This window comes from Melanotaenia boesemani, chromosome 23 (genome assembly GCF_017639745.1).
Source record: "Melanotaenia boesemani isolate fMelBoe1 chromosome 23, fMelBoe1.pri, whole genome shotgun sequence".
Taxonomy (NCBI): Eukaryota; Metazoa; Chordata; class Actinopteri; order Atheriniformes; family Melanotaeniidae; genus Melanotaenia; species Melanotaenia boesemani.
Window position 1 is genome coordinate 8,588,859 of NC_055704.1, and position 18,132 is coordinate 8,606,990.

An 18,132-nucleotide genomic window follows, 5' to 3' on the forward strand; every position below is an offset into this window, starting at 1 on the left:
TGCCATGATACCAGTACCAGACAGCGTTTCTGAGAGGAACACAGTGACTGTATGACTGATGGTGCTTTAAAACTGGCACGGTTAAGGTTCTGGTCCTGACTTTGGCTCCTGTTTCGAGCTTCTAGTGAACTACCACATTCACACCTGTTTAACCAGAAGCACACTTCTTTATTGCTTTCCAACTCAGACTGGAACTAGCTTAGGAGATAAATAATTTGAATCCCTTTACTGAAGAGGGGATATGGCAAAGAATTTGACTTAAAAATCAAGCTAGTCTGTTAAAAAAAAACAACAAAAAAAAAACTAATCTAAGTACCAACTTCATAATAATAAAAAAACAACATACTCAGTTCTGCACATTCTACAAAAAAGAAAAAAATCATTCTTAATATCCATAAATGAAATTTGGCTGCTGTGAAACGAGCACTAAGTGTGTGTGGTCACCCTGATAACAGACTCCATTAAACTCCTCACAACCTTGACAGCGACAATAACACTGATTTAGCTCTGATTGTGCCTTGTTCTGCTTTGCCAAACACTTACTCTCTTTCTCTCTCTCTCTCTCTCTCTCACACACAAACACACCCCTCCATCATCTCAGCTCTCCATGGTTTCTTCACCCTTAATGAGGCAGCTGATTATGCAGCCTGCAGGACTAAATTAAAAAGACTCATTTACAAATAGAGGAGGGTGGGCTGGTCCAGCTGATATTGCCTGGCTGTGAAATCAATATATTGCTCAGAAAACATCAGCACACACACACACAAAGACATGATGGGCACTTGTGCAGGAAATATACATTAACCCAAATCTACAAACATGAGGTGATATGATGCAAAAACTACTGATGTTTGTTTCGGCACAGATCTCTAAAAGTCCCACCACAACATTTCAATCAGGCTGAGGTCTGGACTTTCACTGGATCATGTCAACACCTTCATTCTTTATTTTTATGTCATTCAGTTGCAGATCTTCTGCTCTGTTGGGGATCGTTGTCCTGTCACATTAGCCAGAATGTTTGGTTTTCTCCCAAAAATGTGCTGCTGTTCATTCTGAGCAAACATCATGGAGTTGGTCTGGTCCAGTGGTAGGCAACTCTGGTCCTAGAGAACTCCAGTCCTGCAAGTTTTCGATATCTCCTGGTTTCAAGACACCTGATTCAAATTAATGAGTCACTGAGCAAAACCTGATGAGCAGTTGGATCCATTTAATTTGAATCAGGTGTCAGAGCAGGGAAACACCTAAATCCTGCAGGAAGGTGGCTTTCTAGGACTGGAGTTACTTGCCCTCGGTCTAGTCCAGGGGTGCCCAAAGTCGGTCCTTGAGGGCCGCTGTCCTGCAGATTTTCCAATGTTTCCTGCTTCAACACACCTGACTCAAATGAAATAGATCCAACAGCCTATTAAGTTTTGCACAATGACTCATCAATTTGAGTCAGGTGGTTTTGGAGCAGGGACACATCAAAAACCTGCAGGCGCTTGAGGACTGGAGCTGGGCACCCCTGGTCTAGTCTGTGTAAAGGACATAGTTCCAGAAGTCTTGTGTTTGTTCAGATGCTGCTTTTCAGACCAAAGCCGTGCTACTATGTTCTTTTCAGTGAGAGGAGGCTTTCTTCTGAAATCCTTTCAAACCAGTCATACATATCAGTCTTTTTCTAACTGTGCTCTCATGAACTTTAACATTTAACACACCAACTAAGGCCTGGAGAGTCTGAGATGTAGATCTTGGGTTATTTATAGTTTTCTGAACTAGGGCTGCAACGATTAGATAGATAGATAGATAGATAGATAGATACTTTATTGATCCCGTTGATTAGTCAACGCTGTCAACAATAGTCTACAACGAATTTAACCGGCAAAAAAACAAAACAAAAAAAAAAACCTACAGAGTGAGACATCGTCTTCTTTCCAATCTTGCTGAGAGTTGCACATGCGCATTAAAGTCCGCCAGGGGAAAAATATGGCAGCAGGAGCACGGAACAAAATGGCAGCAGAAGCCATAAAAGTCTGAAAAAACTTCACGTTAAACTTAAAAAATAAATTCAATACAAGTGAGATTTTCAAAGCGGACCTTGCGTATCATGGAAGTTCGTCTGCAATGCTCGAACATTTAAAGAGGAGGCACGTCGGACTCACATAACCTCATGCAAGATTTAAAAGCTGAAAGTCAAATAAGCTGTCATTTAATAATTATAACATACATAATCCGATTAGTCGACTATTGGTTTTAATAGTCGATGACTAATCGATTATTAGAATAGTCATTAGTTGCAGCCCTATTCTGAACACTGTGCCTTACCCTGAGCTGAACTTTGTGGTAGCAGTGTTGAATGTTTTCCACTAAATGATCTTTTGTCCGCGCAGATCAATGTAGTTTGGAAAAGACTTTCTAACTTCTCCCAGACTGATGATTGATTGATGGGCATCAACAGTTGCTTCTGTAAAATCGTTGCTGATGTCTTTCCTCCCGGGCACTGTGTTAACACACACCTGAAAGCTGCCAGGCAGCAAAATGACAGGAGCAGCTCACACTGATGATGAATTAACACTCTGATGCATGAGTTTTTGAAAAACAATGCCACATTTTTTCAGCATACAATATTTGACTTCTACAGAAGTTCTTCTTGTAAGCTTTTCTGTATTTTTTGATCTTTTTCTACTTTTTTTAATTTTTTGTTGTTTAAAATATTAATATTTTTGTTATAAGTAATGTCCTATTACAAAAACATAGCTGTATCATTGTCTTGACCTGTTAATCACTGAGTCAAACTTGGTAATTACAATGTATGTACATTATATACTGTATATTACATTTTTATATTTATTTATTCTGTAGTGGGTGGAAGTGTATTGGGTGACTCACTAATGTCCACTTAAGTGGCTAATTTGCAAATATGCAGCCTTTAAATAGGTGTCCACTGTAGTGGACACTATGCATCAAAGGGGTTCATCAGTGCATTTGACGAGCAGCACTGACTCACTGCTCCTGACCCTCCTAACTCCTGTAGAAGCTGAAAGATAGACTTAGTGTTTCACACACTGCTTCTGTCTTCTGTTTTTCTTAAAACCAATTGTAGACTTGATATTTGATGTTGAAGGCACTTTTTCTTTTTTCTTTTACAATCTTAGTAAAAAATGACTAGTTTTATTTTTTTTTTTACATTGTCTTAAGCATGCCTAAAATTTAAATAAATGCCAAAATACAACACTAGACTTTAACAGGGTAATTTGTGTCCTTATTTTGTTCAAAAATAAAGTTTTACTTATTTTAGAACGAGTGTCTCTTCAATCCATGACGATGACATCATATCAATCCTTTCTTTATTTTAACGAGCAATTTGCTGCATATTTATCCTCCTCCTTTGATTAAATCCACAATCCTGCAGGATAGACTTTTTCCTCTCTTTTTGGCTCTCAATTGTCAAAGTGACGTTTAAATGCATCATTAACATGTTAATTTTCCTTGACAGATGCTGAGCTTTAACTGAAAATACGGCATGTGAAACGTGGCTTTTACAGAGTAAATAACCTCGTGAAATGCAGCAGTTCTGTTCACTGCATGCTGTTATTATTGTGTTTCACGGGCAATAAGGCAGTGATTTATAGAGTGACTGACCACAGTTATGAAGTTTGGGAGAGTCTCAGCAGGAGCGAGTGGCTGGAATGTGGCTGTGGATAACCACAAGTGAATAAAATCTTTTGTTCAAGCCTACAGTTTCCTGCTGACTGAAGTTTTTACCTTGTCATATTTGGCGACTATTTCAGCCCGCTCCTGGTCCAGTTTCACAGCCGCATCCTGCTCGGTATCAGACGCTGGACAGAACAAAAAAAGACAGAAAAGGAAAGATGAATGGACAGTTACAAAGCAAACTATCAAATAATACAGAACTAACACAAGACAGAGAAGTCAAAGTCAGCATGATTAAGGTTAAAGATGATACTTTTCATATTTTAGGGAATAATGGGACATATTCATTGTTCTTCCTGCAAATACTTTCACTTTCCGGAGAATTCCTGTGTCCGCGGCTCTTAAAAATCTGTGAACTGATTTTCAATGATGTCAAGATCAGAAATCTGAGACGAGTGACAAAAACCTTCAGCTTGTGCTTCTAAAGATCACCCACTGTGGATTTTACAGTATGTTTAGGATCATTTTGCTGTTGTTAAACGCTTGTTTAAATTGTTTTTCCAGTTTCTGAGCATTTTGATGGTAAAAGAGATGACTGAATGAACAATTTCTCTGTAGAGAAAGTGATTTACACTTTTAGGTGTTATGATGGTCTGCAGGTGTGAAAGAAAAAAGTTGTGTTTTTTAGCCGCATCGCAATGCAGACAAGTCTGAATCGATGTACAAATGTTCTTCAAATGTTATCTAATAAAACAATGTTGAGGAACGCAAAAAGCAAAACTCAAGATTACAGAAATGTAGCGCCTGGACCGTGAGTGACGTGTACAACAAACATGATGATTAAACAGGAAATCAACCAGGACCCTCTGCTTTACAGCTAGCGCGTGGAAGTGCTACGGCGTCTATGTTTGCTCGGAAAGTTCGGCAAGTTTGAGGAGGTGGGAATGAAACTCTGATACAGATTAAAGAAGTCAACTCGGTTAGCGTCAAGTGAACCAAATACAGGAAGCAGACTACAACGTTAAGGGCATTGTGGGTAAACAAAACCATAACATCTGCATGTGCAGGACGATTCCCACCCATAACAGTAGCTCCTACATTGTTAATTACCATTTTTATAGCAACACACTACTTTCTGCACCACTATTTAAATAATGCTTCCAAGGTATGGCACCATATTGTGTTCCAACGCTGATTTATGACCAACAGAATGGTTATAAGGTATCAAGAAAAGTTGGGAAACCTTTAGGAGTTGGTAGGACCAACTTCTATGGCTTGATCAACTTTCATTGACGCAAAACAGTTTCAAGACATTAATCTTATTCTTGTTCCCTGAAAAAAAATAAACTTTTTTTCTATTATTCTGTGTCATTCCATTTCAGTTCTGGTAAATCTTTCCTTTTATTAAAAGAAAATCTCTACCAGTTCACCACTTACCCTGTACCATGTCAAGCTGCATTCCAACAATGTTTTTCATACCACTGCTTTACATGTGTTGGACTCGCTGTAGTTTTGTTCCTTTAGTTTTCTGAGAAGTGACATGAAAGAGCAACAAAAATGTGATGACAGGGTTTAAAGTGCTCATATTTTTAAACATTTACAGTAATTGTATTTTTGAGGTTTTGATTGGCTGCACAGGTGCCTGCAGCGACAAACTTTTTCAACCATAAATTTAGCTTGAAAGTCCAAAGATCAGTTTTCTACAGAGGTGTTCATGGTCTTTCAGACACATTTTCCTTTGCATGAGTAAGTTATTTAGCACCGTGTGCTAAGCAGCTGCTTTATGGAAAACATGGCAGTAATTTTATTACCTATATAAAGTTAATACTGAGATTTGAACAAAAACAACTATACCAAAAAGCACTTTTTTTTCTTTAAACAAGCACAACGAATTTAATCTTTAACTTGATACCTTCGGGCTTCAGCTCATCTTCAGCTCCAATTAATTCATATTTACTGAGACTTTGACTATAAATGAGCCAACCTTTGCAACTCCTGGATTAATTGCATATCCTCACTTCCCAAACCTGTTAAATGTGGTCACTATATGATATTATCAGTGACAATTAAATCAATATTTACAGGTTATTTTAGCTTAATATTCCAAACAACATGAAGAAATATCAAGTTTTAACAAGTGGAAAGTCTTCAATGTATAGATTTGTTTCTCAAAGTGACTGATAGAGCTGTAAAACAAACAAAAAAGACATAAATGACCAAAAAAAAGACGAAGTTATCCTGCTTCATTCATTACATTTCTTGCTGCACACATCACTCCACCATCACAGGCAGGCTGTTTTATTTTAGCTCTAGCCCCTCAAACCGGTGCGAGTGCGGCCAGCCTGACCTCAGCCTGCGAGGATGAGTGTCTGGATGAAGAGGAGCTCCTTTAAACCATGAAGAGGATGTCACCGTGGCGCTGAAAGCCTCTCAGTGTTTACAGAATGTACACCGTGTAAATGCTGAAAACTCCTCTCGCTTCTCTTTGCTCTTCAGGTTGTAAATCAGCACCAACAGTTTACACACCGCAAACACACACACTTCCTGATTAAGCCAACTGTGAGAGGCTCCAACACACACAATATTAAGTGGGGTCATGTTGTGTTTATGTTGAATCCTGTGTGCAGCACGTAGTAATAGAGTAATAATAAATCACACAAAGTAAGCAGAAGCAGTCGGTGGAGAGTGAGCGTAACGAGACACCTACCTAAAAAACACCTGGAAGAGGAGGAAGTATTTACACGGTCATTTTCTAAATCTGAAGGGTTTTATTGACGGCAGGATGATATCTCACTGCAAATCTGTCACACTATCAACACGCAAGTTTTTAAAGCTTCTATTGAGTGACATGATACTTTATCTTGCTGGAAGTAGCCATTAGAAGATGCTATACTGTGGTCATAAAATCAAAGTGTACCATCAAAAATAAAAAAAATGATCCCCCACACCATTACTCCAGCATATTTTCTTTTTTTCCAGACCACCATCTGAAAACTTGTGTGAAAATAGCTGTTAACAGACTCATTCTAATGTAGGAAACAATTTGCTGTCAAGTGTATGTGTCTAACCACAACGAAGGTACAGTGGCTGAGAGGTTCAAAACACACTACTTCTACTTAAAAAAATACATATATGGAAACAAATTTACATGTTAGGAAACAAATAAAAATATGTTAAGCACTTCTACAAGTGCCGAGTTGCAAAACACAAACGCAAGTCCTGAATCAAATGACCAAAAGATCTTAATGGAAAGGGAATGTCTTCGATACCAGAAGTGATGCAGTGGTGACCTCATCTTGTAGTTCAAACATATGACTTGTAGTTCAGTAACACGCAGGTAGTCAGCAGCAGTTGTGTGAGGACAGGAACTGCACAGAACGAGTTGAATTAAGTTTTTGAAAGCTGAACCTTTTTGTTGAGGCAGCTTCCGCCAGTTTACACCTTTTTGTTCTTCATGCGGATGGGCTCAGTTCTCGTCCATTCTGCACGACTCAAACGAATCAAAAATTTTAAATAAGGTTTTCCACTCCCCGCCAGAGGCATCAAGAATGGCTGAAGGAGAAGTCAAGACACACAACAAAGAAGAAAACTGCCTCATCTTTTGGTTAACGAAGGACTTCTGTTTCCACCACATGGAGCTGCATTCGATCCAAGCGGTTTGGATTGACCATATTTCTGTCAGAACTTTTATTGAGTTCATCCACGTCTGACCATGAGCCACTTCTCCCGGACAGAGTCTCACATGCATGTATGGTCTCACATACATGAATGTTTTGGTTCTGTTTACCCACAATGCCCTGCTTTGAACCCACAATGACCTTTGTTTTGTATTTGGTTCAGTTAAAATGGACCAAAACCCCCATTTGCAGGTAGACCAGAGTCCACTTCCTTCTAACTCTATTTGAATCAGAGTCCATTTGCACATTTCTCACAATTCTCTAAATGAAGCTACTTTCCGTGCAAATGGACAAGGACTTGAATCAAAAGGGCTGGTGTGAATGTGTCCTCACACTGGTGTCCTGTAAATGTCCTTAGCGAGAAGGAACAGCATGACCTGGGCCTAGTCTCCATCTTTGTTTGCCACAATAGAAAGATCTTGTTGTTGCCTTGTTACTACAGACTGTCCATAAAGTAGCTAATCTTGTTACTGGATGAAAAGAATTAGCAACAAAGCCACTCTGTTATCAAGACTGAAGCATTTACTGCTGAGTGAGGAGGGCTGTCAGGCATGCAAGACGAGATAGCTATGTAGACATTAAAAGAAATAAATCATATCTTATACTACCAAAACACATTCAGTGGTTGAATATCAGCTCAACGTAGGATGATTGTGGTAAAGTACAAGTTCACTAACTAATCTGACTAAAACAAGCTGACTTGGAAGGTTTACAAAGAGACTAAAATTATGCCTTTTAAAATGAAAGAATATAAATCTTAGAGAATGTGCATAAAAAAGCAAATTAAACCATCCACAAATGGACAAGCTCTCAACTATAAACAGCTTAAAACTCTTCACTCACTTCAGAAGTTGTGTAATAGTTATGATTCCTTTCCTCCGGCCGGTTTTACAGCCTTTTATTTGACTACAGTCATTCTTCAACTTCCTCTCGGGGTCTCCGGGGTTCAACGGGAGGAAAGGCTAAACTGGAATTCCTAAACGCTCCGAACAAACATGCTCCTTATTGAGCTGGCTGGCATTTTTATGACAGGATGGTGTGTGTCCGTGAAAGGCATGTCGCTGTGGGCTGCCAAGAGCACACACAGGGGGAGAAAGACGTCTGGGGGCAAATAAACAAATACAGTAACGCTTTTTTTCTGTTGGGAATTCCACCCCAGGACTCCCTGTGGTTCCCATAGAGAGGAGAGAGGAACTCGGGAGGAAATGGGATTCAGTCTTTTCCTGGTAGTGAAGCGAAGCCTTAATTCTCAGTCCTTCACAGACATATTAGTATTCCACAGTGGCCAGACTTAAGCTAAATGCAATTAGAGGCACTTCCACGCTTCAGGGATAACGCTGATGTCTGTGACGAAGATTGGGCTTTATTTGTGGCCGAGGAGCTTCGGGTGAACTAGTGTAGGCCCACAAAGTTTACAGTCATTGGGAGAAAATCTCTTGTGAAAAAGTCTTAATCATATTTAAAAGCCAGTCAGACAAAACAGGCTGTAAATGTTAACAGCAAGAGCAAGAGCAGCCAAAGAAGATGCAGCACGTTGAACATGAGGTTAATACTGGTGGAAATTTCATTAGAAGACTATTTCTGGTAATGTAACTGGATACTTTGAGGTGAATAAAATCTTTCTTTATTCGGCAGGGTTGTGAGCCAGTTGAGTTTGCCCTATAATTTAATTCTTAGGTCTGGTAGAAAATATTAGTGCTGTTATACCGATAAGGCTGGTGCACATGTCAGAGCTTGGCTAACAATATATGTGTGTGTATGTATGTATAAGTAAGATAGAAACTACTTGTGACTACAAGTAAAAAACAAACCAAGCTATAACAGCATGGAATTGGCTTTATTTTGTAGTACGCCTTATTAAAAGTCAGATAAAAGTGGAAGGATATTAATGTTCTGACTTGTTATGTGGCCAAAAACATCAATGTCATCTGTGACACTCTTAAAACATTATGATATATTTTTTATGAATATCGCCAACCCCAATTCCTGGCTTCCATATTAAGTAACTGTTCCTCATGTTTTGCATTAATGCTTATCAGTCATTTAGGCTAAAATATCGTTTATCAGAATTAAATTAAATGTTTGGGTTATTATTAGATAAATTACAATACTTATTGTCACTATTAACCAACTAAACTTCAACATGTAAGAGGATTTGAGTCTTCTAAGAAGTAACCTTGCCCTCATCATCTTGCTCATCTTTCATTAAAAGGCTAAAACCTCCCACTGAGTTGACCTTCCACCATTACCCCCCCTCGTGAGCTCCCAGTCAGTCCCCCAACGATGAGCTTGCCGTCATCTCCAGCTAACTGTCCCTGTCCTGCTGGGACTAAAATGTCCCCATCCTTCACCCACCCCGACCAGCTGGAAGCTTCCCTGTCCTCAACTCTGCCCTTCAGTCCTGCTCTTTAAGTTTTCACCCAACTCTAGACATCATGATTCACAGCCAATTCAGGAAGTAAGGTGTTGTTTCCCCTGCAGGACGGGGAGCTCGCACACCTTACTTTACTTAAAAATCCTTAAATTTTTCCATTGTCTCCTGTTACAACATTAAAAGGTGTTGTCAAGAATCTAAAGACACATGTAGAGAGCTTGATTTTGTCTTGTTGAGCAAATACAAGACTGAAGATAATTCTCCTGCTGATTGGGTCATGTGACAGGAAGCATTGTTGAGTGTATTTGTATGTTTGTTCCTCATTAACATTTACTGTAGCACACAAACAGTGACAATGATACCGTGACAAGAGTAATCACAGTCTCCTCGTTTCCTCTTTGTTCTTCGTGTTTAGGAGTCGTGTCATGTTACAGCTCTCTGCTCCCCTGCAACCATTCTTTGTGCATCTCTTATAAACAACATCTGAACAAAGAGAGGAATAATCATGATAACAGTAATAACAGTGGAGGGCTTTGATAGGGGGGAGCTAATTTCCTGTCTTTTGTTGCTGGATTCATGCTTCACTTGGTTCAGCTCCACATAAGCCATTAGCTCTCTTTACACCTGCAGAATAAGTCATTCATCAGCTCAGAAAACAATCCTCAAAAAGCAAGACAAAACCATTTAAATGCTTTTAATCTACTCAGACTGGATGTGCAAGTTTGACAGCTGACATTTGATCTCTGGAAGTTTTCAGTTCTCCAATAATTCAGCCTTTAGAAACTTTGTTGTACTTCTGCACATTAAGCACAGCTTGTTAAGCTTTAACTGGACTCAGATTTTTCTGTTTTCTGTAAAAAGAATGACTTAATCTCGCCTGAATTGTAGAATGGCTTCATGTTTTCTCTTGTCCCATTAAGCAAACCAAACTATAAATCAAACTTTCAGACCTCGACCTGTTGCTGTGGTTCTGACCTTCGACATTTAAGTCCACTTCAGTTCTTAATGGATCAATCAGCCGTTCAGAAAAGTTAATGAATAGAAAATGATCAATAATTGAAGCATCTATTTTATGAAGCCCAGATTCACTGGGTTCTCTGGTTTTGTTGCTTCAAATATTAAAATTAATCTTTTACTCTTAAGACATTTTTTCCACAAAGTTTTTATCTTTGTTTTTTTTTTCTGTGATTTTGATCCCTTTAAAATTCAGTATCAGCTGAAACACAGTTGCATACTACACACTATACTACAAAAGTAATTTATCTGTTTTATCAATGAGAGAAAAAAGGGTTGTTTATTCACTTGTTGACCTCTTTATCGGGTCCACCTTCTAGTACTGAGTTTGACCTCCTTTTCCCTACAGAACTGCATTAATTCTTGGTGTCATAGATTCAACAAGGTGGTGGAAACATTCCTCAGAGATTTTGCTCCATATTGACATAACTGCATCACACAATTGCTGCACATCCATGATGAGAATCTCCTGTTCCACCACATCCAAAGCTGCTCTACTGGATTGAGATCTGGTAATTGTGGAGTAGGGCTGACGCTATGGCCAAAAACTGATATCCCGATTATTTTTTGGTTTTATCCCGATACTCGATATATATCTTAATGTTTTAAAATCTCCTCTAAAACCCTGTAAATATTGAATTCAACATAATCATGCATAAAAAAGAAGCCAGTAGGATTTAAGTGAACTCTGCTAAACTGATCTTTATTATGATTTTTCTCTTTTAACAAACTTTTAATTTTTGAACCAGGGAGCTGCACCCATAAACTTAATAAAAACCAGTGTTTCCCTGACCATTATATTTGAGGGGGGGTTGCACAACTCCCACCAATCCTACGAGATCAAGTTTATTTTCCGTAATTACTCAATATGTGATATAATTTTTCATTCAGTTATTTTATATTAAAATATCTTATTTTATTACTTTAATTCTGCTTTTTCTAAAAAGCCTGGTTTTATCCATCTTATTTTCATGTTGACATGTTACGTCACATCATGCCTCTACATGCCACATTAGAAATTGTTGCGTCAACCACCTGCAGATCAGACAGAAGTATCTTGTTTAAGATCTGCTCTTATTTGGTAATAAGAGCAGCTGGAGGAGTTTCCTGCTAAGAACTTCATGTCCATTAGGAAATATGCAGAGCTGAACAGTCAGTCTCCTCGTCATTTCTGTGGCAATCTACTTAAAATGGACGTCTCACATTTACTTCCATCTCAACGTTTGTAGCCTAACTTGCTAGCTGCATACTGCTTGTCTCCTTGTTGTTTCATCTCTCCTGAAACAAAAAATGCAAAAGAAAATCTCATGTAAACACTTAAAACGCTGCTGTGATAGTTTATACTTGATGTTCACGATTTAGCCATTTTAAATTCTACATAAAACGTCTCGGGATACATCGAGTATACACAAAATAACACCCAGCCCTAATGTGGAGGACATTGGAGTCCAGTGAACTCATTGTCATGTTCAAGAAAGCAGCTGGAGATGATTTGAGCTTTGTGACATGGTGCATTATCCTGCTGGAAGCAGCATCAGAAGATGCTACACTGTGGTCACACAGTGATGGACATGTTTAAACCACCAGCAGCCTGAACTGTTGATTCAAGGCAGGATGGATCCATGTTTTCATGATGTCTCCACCAACTTCTGACCATAATGTCTGAATGTATCAGTTGAAATAGAGACTCATAAGACCAGCAACGTTTCTCCATCTTCTATTGTCCAGTGTTGGTGAATCGGTGTAAATTGTAGCCTTAGTTTCCTGTTCTTAGCTGACAGGAGGCACCTGGTGTGGTCTTCTGCTGCTGTAGCCCATCTGCTTCAAGGTTGGACGTGTTGTGTGTTCAGAGATGATATTCTGTGGACTTTGGTTGGAACCAGTGCTTACTGGAGTTTCTGTTGCCTTTCTATCATCTCCAACCAGTCTGTCCATTCTCCTCTGACCTCTGACATCAACAAGACATTCTGGTCCAAACAAACTGCTGCTCACTGGATATTTTCTCTTCTTTAGACCAGTAAACCCTAGAGATGGTTGTGGGTGAAAATCCCAATAAATGCTAACACCAACAACCATGCCACATTCAAAGTCACTTGAATCCTCTTTCTTCCTCATTCTGATGCTCAGTTTGAACTTTAACAAGTTGTTTTCACCATGTCTACTTGACTTAATCTGCTGAGCAGCTGCCACGTGATTGGCTAATAAATTATGTTAAACAATTGAACGGGTAGAGCCAATCTGTGTATATCCACGGCTTTCCGATTTGTCCGATTAAACAGACAAACCAGTGCAACCATAACATCTTTCTTAGGAAGCAAATAAATAAATAAACAAATCCAAACAGAACTGAAACAGATACATTTAGCTAGATTAGCTACGATGCCAGTCACTCCAGAATACTCTGAATTAAAGTGACACTGCGACATGTGACACCTTTGAATAAGCAATGACTCAGATGCTCATACAGTGAAGCAACTCAGGACACACACAAACAACCCAGTGTTTCTACAACACAACAGCCGGTGAGGCAACTTCACACCTATTATGTATCATTACTGTGCTTCCAAAACAACTGTGTGACTGTGTGTGATTTCCAACCTGATTCTGACCCCGCAAATAACCTCAGAATAACAGAGATTATCACACACCCGCTCCGTCCTGATGCCAAGAGTGACTTACAGCTAAAGAATGAACATTCCAAACATTTTCTGATCCGTTTAACAGAGAAGATGGAAACAGAAATTTCTCAGTGTGCCGTGATCTGTTATAAGCAAACAACGTTAGCATTCTGTCATCAGGGCTTTATATCTGGAAGCAAAGTGTTAGCACATAATGCTCTGCTGTGGTGTCTCTGGACTGGCGTCATCACAGTTGTGTGCTGCTTTGTGGTTGACATCATTTGGTGTTTGTGCACAGAGACATCACAGTCACTTATGCTTGTTTGCGAAACATATGTTAAAGTTGTCATACTTGCACTGCAAAGAACAGCAGCTGCATGGGAGAAAAATGTAAAGATTGACAGAAGCTTAGTATTATAGCATGTTAGCATTGATTTTAATTCGTGGTTACCAGTCAAAATTTTTTTTTATGTTTATGTTCTAAATGAACTTGCCTATTAATCATTCAAGCTTAAAAACACTCCAAACTCAGAAAGCACACAGCTTAGCAAAGAACTGGTTTTAAATAAGATCTTTAGATCTTTGCTAATAGCAGCCTGTCACAGATACATCATTTGCTCTCATTTCTTTAGATAACACAGTTTGACAGATAAAAAAATGGATTTTTGCAACAACAAGGTGATTCCCAAAGAACTGTTATCTGAAAGCTTAGCATATATCAACATGGTCTGCAGTCTGCCCTTAAGAAGCCTCATCGGAAATGGCCTCCATGGCAGGGTGGCTGTCAAGAAGCTATTGCAAATTAAGGGACTGGAAATTTGTGACATCTCTGATGGAGGGATGAATCCTCCCCGGAGCCCAGACCTCAACATTATTGAAGCAGTGTGGGATCATCTGGACAGAGAGCTGAACAAAAGACAGAAATATGCAAAACAGAGTTTTGGAAAGTACCTGGACAGCATTTTTAATGGGGGGAAAAAACTGACAGAATCCATAAAGCATGAAAGAAAAACTTACTAAGTCAAAGACTATTACACTAAACCTTTTCTCAGAAGGAAGACCAAGCGTCCCACCACATTCCAGAGTGTCAACTAAACACGCAAATGAACCAGATGCATAACTAGTTTAGTTAAACAATCGCAACAGTAAAGTTCAACTCTTCAGTGGGACAGAATCTTATTATCTTTTACCTCTCTTCAAGCCATCTGCTGAATCCTCCAAGCAAGCCTTGGTCCGCATCGGTCACAGTTCATCCAGGTCCAGCACTTTAAAACCCAACCTGAGTTCCCTCATCCCATCACAGCGCTTTGTAGCAGCACAAAGGGAGGAAACACGAGAGAAGCCAGATCAGAGTGGTTGCTGCCACAATGCTGCCGTTTGTTGTTGGAGTCGCGGTGCAGACGGAGAAAAAGAAATCTGACTTTAGGAGCGAGTCATTCCCACTCGCAGCATTCCCCTCCCATACACCACAACAACACAACAAGCTCCTTTCAGAGGGGGACACAGAGACAGGCTGTTTCCAGAGACGCTTTCTGACAGATCACAAAACTAAACGTACACTTGTAAATCTACTTATCTTCATCAAGAGTCCAGATTTAACAACGTAATTGTACTCATTTCCAAATATACTAAAACTTTCTTGTATGTATGAGTGGGAAAAAGACAGGAGCTGAAGGGTCAGATGACAGTTTGATGAAACAGTTTCCATCAAAACTCTGTTGTGAAATGGACGTCATTTTCCTTGAAGGGGTTTTTGATGTGGCCCATCAAAGGCTGGGTGGGGCTGGGGAAGCTGAAATAAGCAAGAGCCAAAAAAAGTCAAAAGAAGGGGAAAGTATCTTCACAGTCTATCTCTGTGTTCCATCAGAACAGGAAATATTTGTTAGTAAGAGAGTGAAGAGTCATTGCTTCTGAAGCTCCGAGGTCACATGTAAAGCGAAGGAGGGCGGAGGTTGGGGGGTGCTTTCAGCGGTCACGTCCATTTTCTAAAAGTCTGTCTCTTCTAATGAAGGCTAGCGCCTTGAAGAGCAACATCGCCACAAAGTACAGCATGATTCAGCAGTACAGAGCAACGAACAAAGACAGATGTCAAAAACTGGACTGAACTATGTACACACACACACACACACACACACATATATACATATATATATATATATACATACATATATACATATGTATGTATACACACATATATACATATATATATATATATATATATATATATACATACATACATACAGTCATGGACAAAATTGTTGGTACCCTTCGGTTAATGAAAGAAAATATCACAATGGTCACAGAAATAACTTGAATCTCACAAAAGTAATAATAAATAAAAATTCTATGAAATTTAACCAATGAAAATCAGGCATTGCTTTTCAACCATGTTTCAACAGAATTATTTAAAAAAATAAACTCATGAAACAGGCCTGGACAAAAATGATGGTACCCCTACAAAAGACTGAAAATAATGTGACCAAAGGGACGTGTTAATCCAAGGTGTGTCCACTAATTAGCATTACAGGTGTCTACGATCTTGTAACCAGTCAATGGGCCTATATTTAGGACTACAGGTAGTCACTGTGCTGTTTGGTGACATGGTGTGTACCACACTCAATATGGACCAGAGGAAGCAAAGGAAAGAGTTGTCTCAGGAGATTAGAAAGAAAATTATAGATAAGCATGTTAAAGGTAAAGGCTATAAGACCATCTCCAAGCAGTTTGATGTTCCTGTGACTACAGTTGCACATATTATTCAGAAATTTAAGATCCATGGGACTGTAGCCAACCTCCCTGGACGTGGCCGCAGGAGGAAAACTGATGACAAATCAAACAGACGGATAATACGAACGGTAACAAAAGAGCCCAGAAAAACTTTTAAAGAGAATAAAGGTGAACTTCAAGCTCAAGGAACATCAGTGTCAGATCGCACCATCCGTCGTCGTTTGAGCCAAAGTGGACTTAATGGGAGACGACCAAGGAGGACACCATTGTTGAAAACAAATCATAAAAAAGCCAAACTACATGTTGACAAGCCAAAAAGCTTCTGGGAGAATGTCCTATGGACACATGAGACAAAAATGGAACCTTTTGCCAAGATTCATCAGCTCTATGTTTACAGATGGAAAAATGAAGCATATGAAGAAAAGAACACCGTCCCTACTTTGAAACATGGAGGAGGCTCTGTTATGTTCTGGGGCTGCTTTGCTGCATCTGGTACAGGGTGTCTTGAATCTGTGGCGGTACAATGAAATCTCAAGACTATCAAGAGATTCTAGAGAGAAATGTGCTGGCCAGTGTCAGAAAGCTTGGTCTCAGTCGCAGGTTATGGGTCTTGCAACAGGACAATGACCCAAAACACAGCTAAAATCACCCAAGAATGGCTAAGAACGAAACATTGGACTATTCTAAAGTGGCCTTCTATGAGCCCTGACCTAAATCGTATTGAGCATCTTTGGGAGGAGCTGAAACATGCCGTCTGGAAAAGGCACCCTTCAAACCTGAGACAACTGGAGCAGTTTGCTTATGAGGAGTGGACCGAAATACCTGCTGAGAGGTGCAGAAGTCTCACTGACAGTTACAGGAATTGTTTGATTGCAGTGATTGCCTCAAAAGGTTGTGCAACAAAATATTAAGTTAAGGGTACCATCATTTTTGTCCAGGCCTGTTTCATGAGTTTATTTTTTTAAATAATTCTGTTAAAACATGGTTGAAAAGCAATGCCTGATTTTCATTGGTTAAATTTCATAGAATTTTTATTTATTATTACTTTTGTGAGATTCAAGTTATTTCTGTGACCATTGTGATATTTTCTTTCATTAACCGAAGGGTACCAACAATTTTGTCCATGACTGTATATACATATGTATGTATGTGTGTGTATATATATATATATATATATATATATATACATACATACATACCAGACAAATTGTTAAAAACAAATTCTTATTTACAATGTTGGCCTGGCAAGCACCAGAACAAACTTGTAGGACAGGAAAAAATAAAAAATTAAACCATAATGCACATAAATTTCAATAAATAATTTAAAAGGTTTTAGGTCATAGGGAAATATTTAAATCTCCTTCAGGGGGTGTTTAAAAACAGAGGTAGAGATAAAACCATCTAGTTTCAGAGTTTTTTTGTTACAAGTTCCAGTCACTTGAAAGCCCGTGTGTTGTACTTGGCTACTGATACTGGATGCAGAAGCTGAGTGAACCAATCAACATTGCTACGAGTACATAAGGAAGGCCATTTAATCTAAGAGCAAAGCAAACAGTGATGAAAGAAAGAAGCATTTCTTACAAATCGAATTGCAGAGTGCTAGATTGTGTCTGGTTTTTGAAGAGTTCCTTTGCAAACATCGGTAGATTGTATCACCATAATCAAATTAAGGGGAGAATGGAGGACCAAGAATTGAGCCCTGAGGCACACCTGAGGGCCTTTAGAGACACTGTGTAAAATAGAGATCTAGCTTTGCTTGCTATATCCTATTGGAAAGGTAATTTGAGAGCCAATAACAGTGACTGACCAGATAGCCCAATATAGTCCCGTCTTTGTAATAAAACAGAATGATTCACTGAGTCGAAGGCTTTTGCTTGGTCAACCTACAGACAGACCGCAGGGATATTTTCACCAGTAGGAGGAAAACTCATTACTATCCAGTGATGAACTCTTCCGGCATCCATAAGAAGCAGGAAGTAACTCCATTAATTTGACTACTGGATATATATAGCAGCTGCATGCCACGCAAACCTCCAGTGAGTATGTTACACTAGTCACGTAAGGAGCACGGAACTGAGTAGCTATTAGGCTGCAG

General features: G+C 39.2%; 1 protein-coding gene across 5 annotated transcripts in view; it reads right to left on the reverse strand.

Moving 5' to 3' along the window:
• Positions 1-18,132, reverse strand: part of usp6nl (USP6 N-terminal like) — a 104,335-nt gene that overhangs the window by 30,530 nt on the left and 55,673 nt on the right. For 3 of the 5 annotated variants that reach the window (XM_041976976.1, XM_041976975.1, XM_041976972.1), the window contains one exon: positions 3,739-3,812. In XM_041976976.1, coding sequence (XP_041832910.1) covers positions 3,739-3,812 — 74 coding nt within the window. Of the gene's footprint in view, positions 1-3,738; positions 3,813-5,064; positions 5,156-14,500; positions 14,919-18,132 lie in introns of those variants that run through there. The other 2 variants (XM_041976973.1, XM_041976974.1) reach the window with 2 other exon arrangements.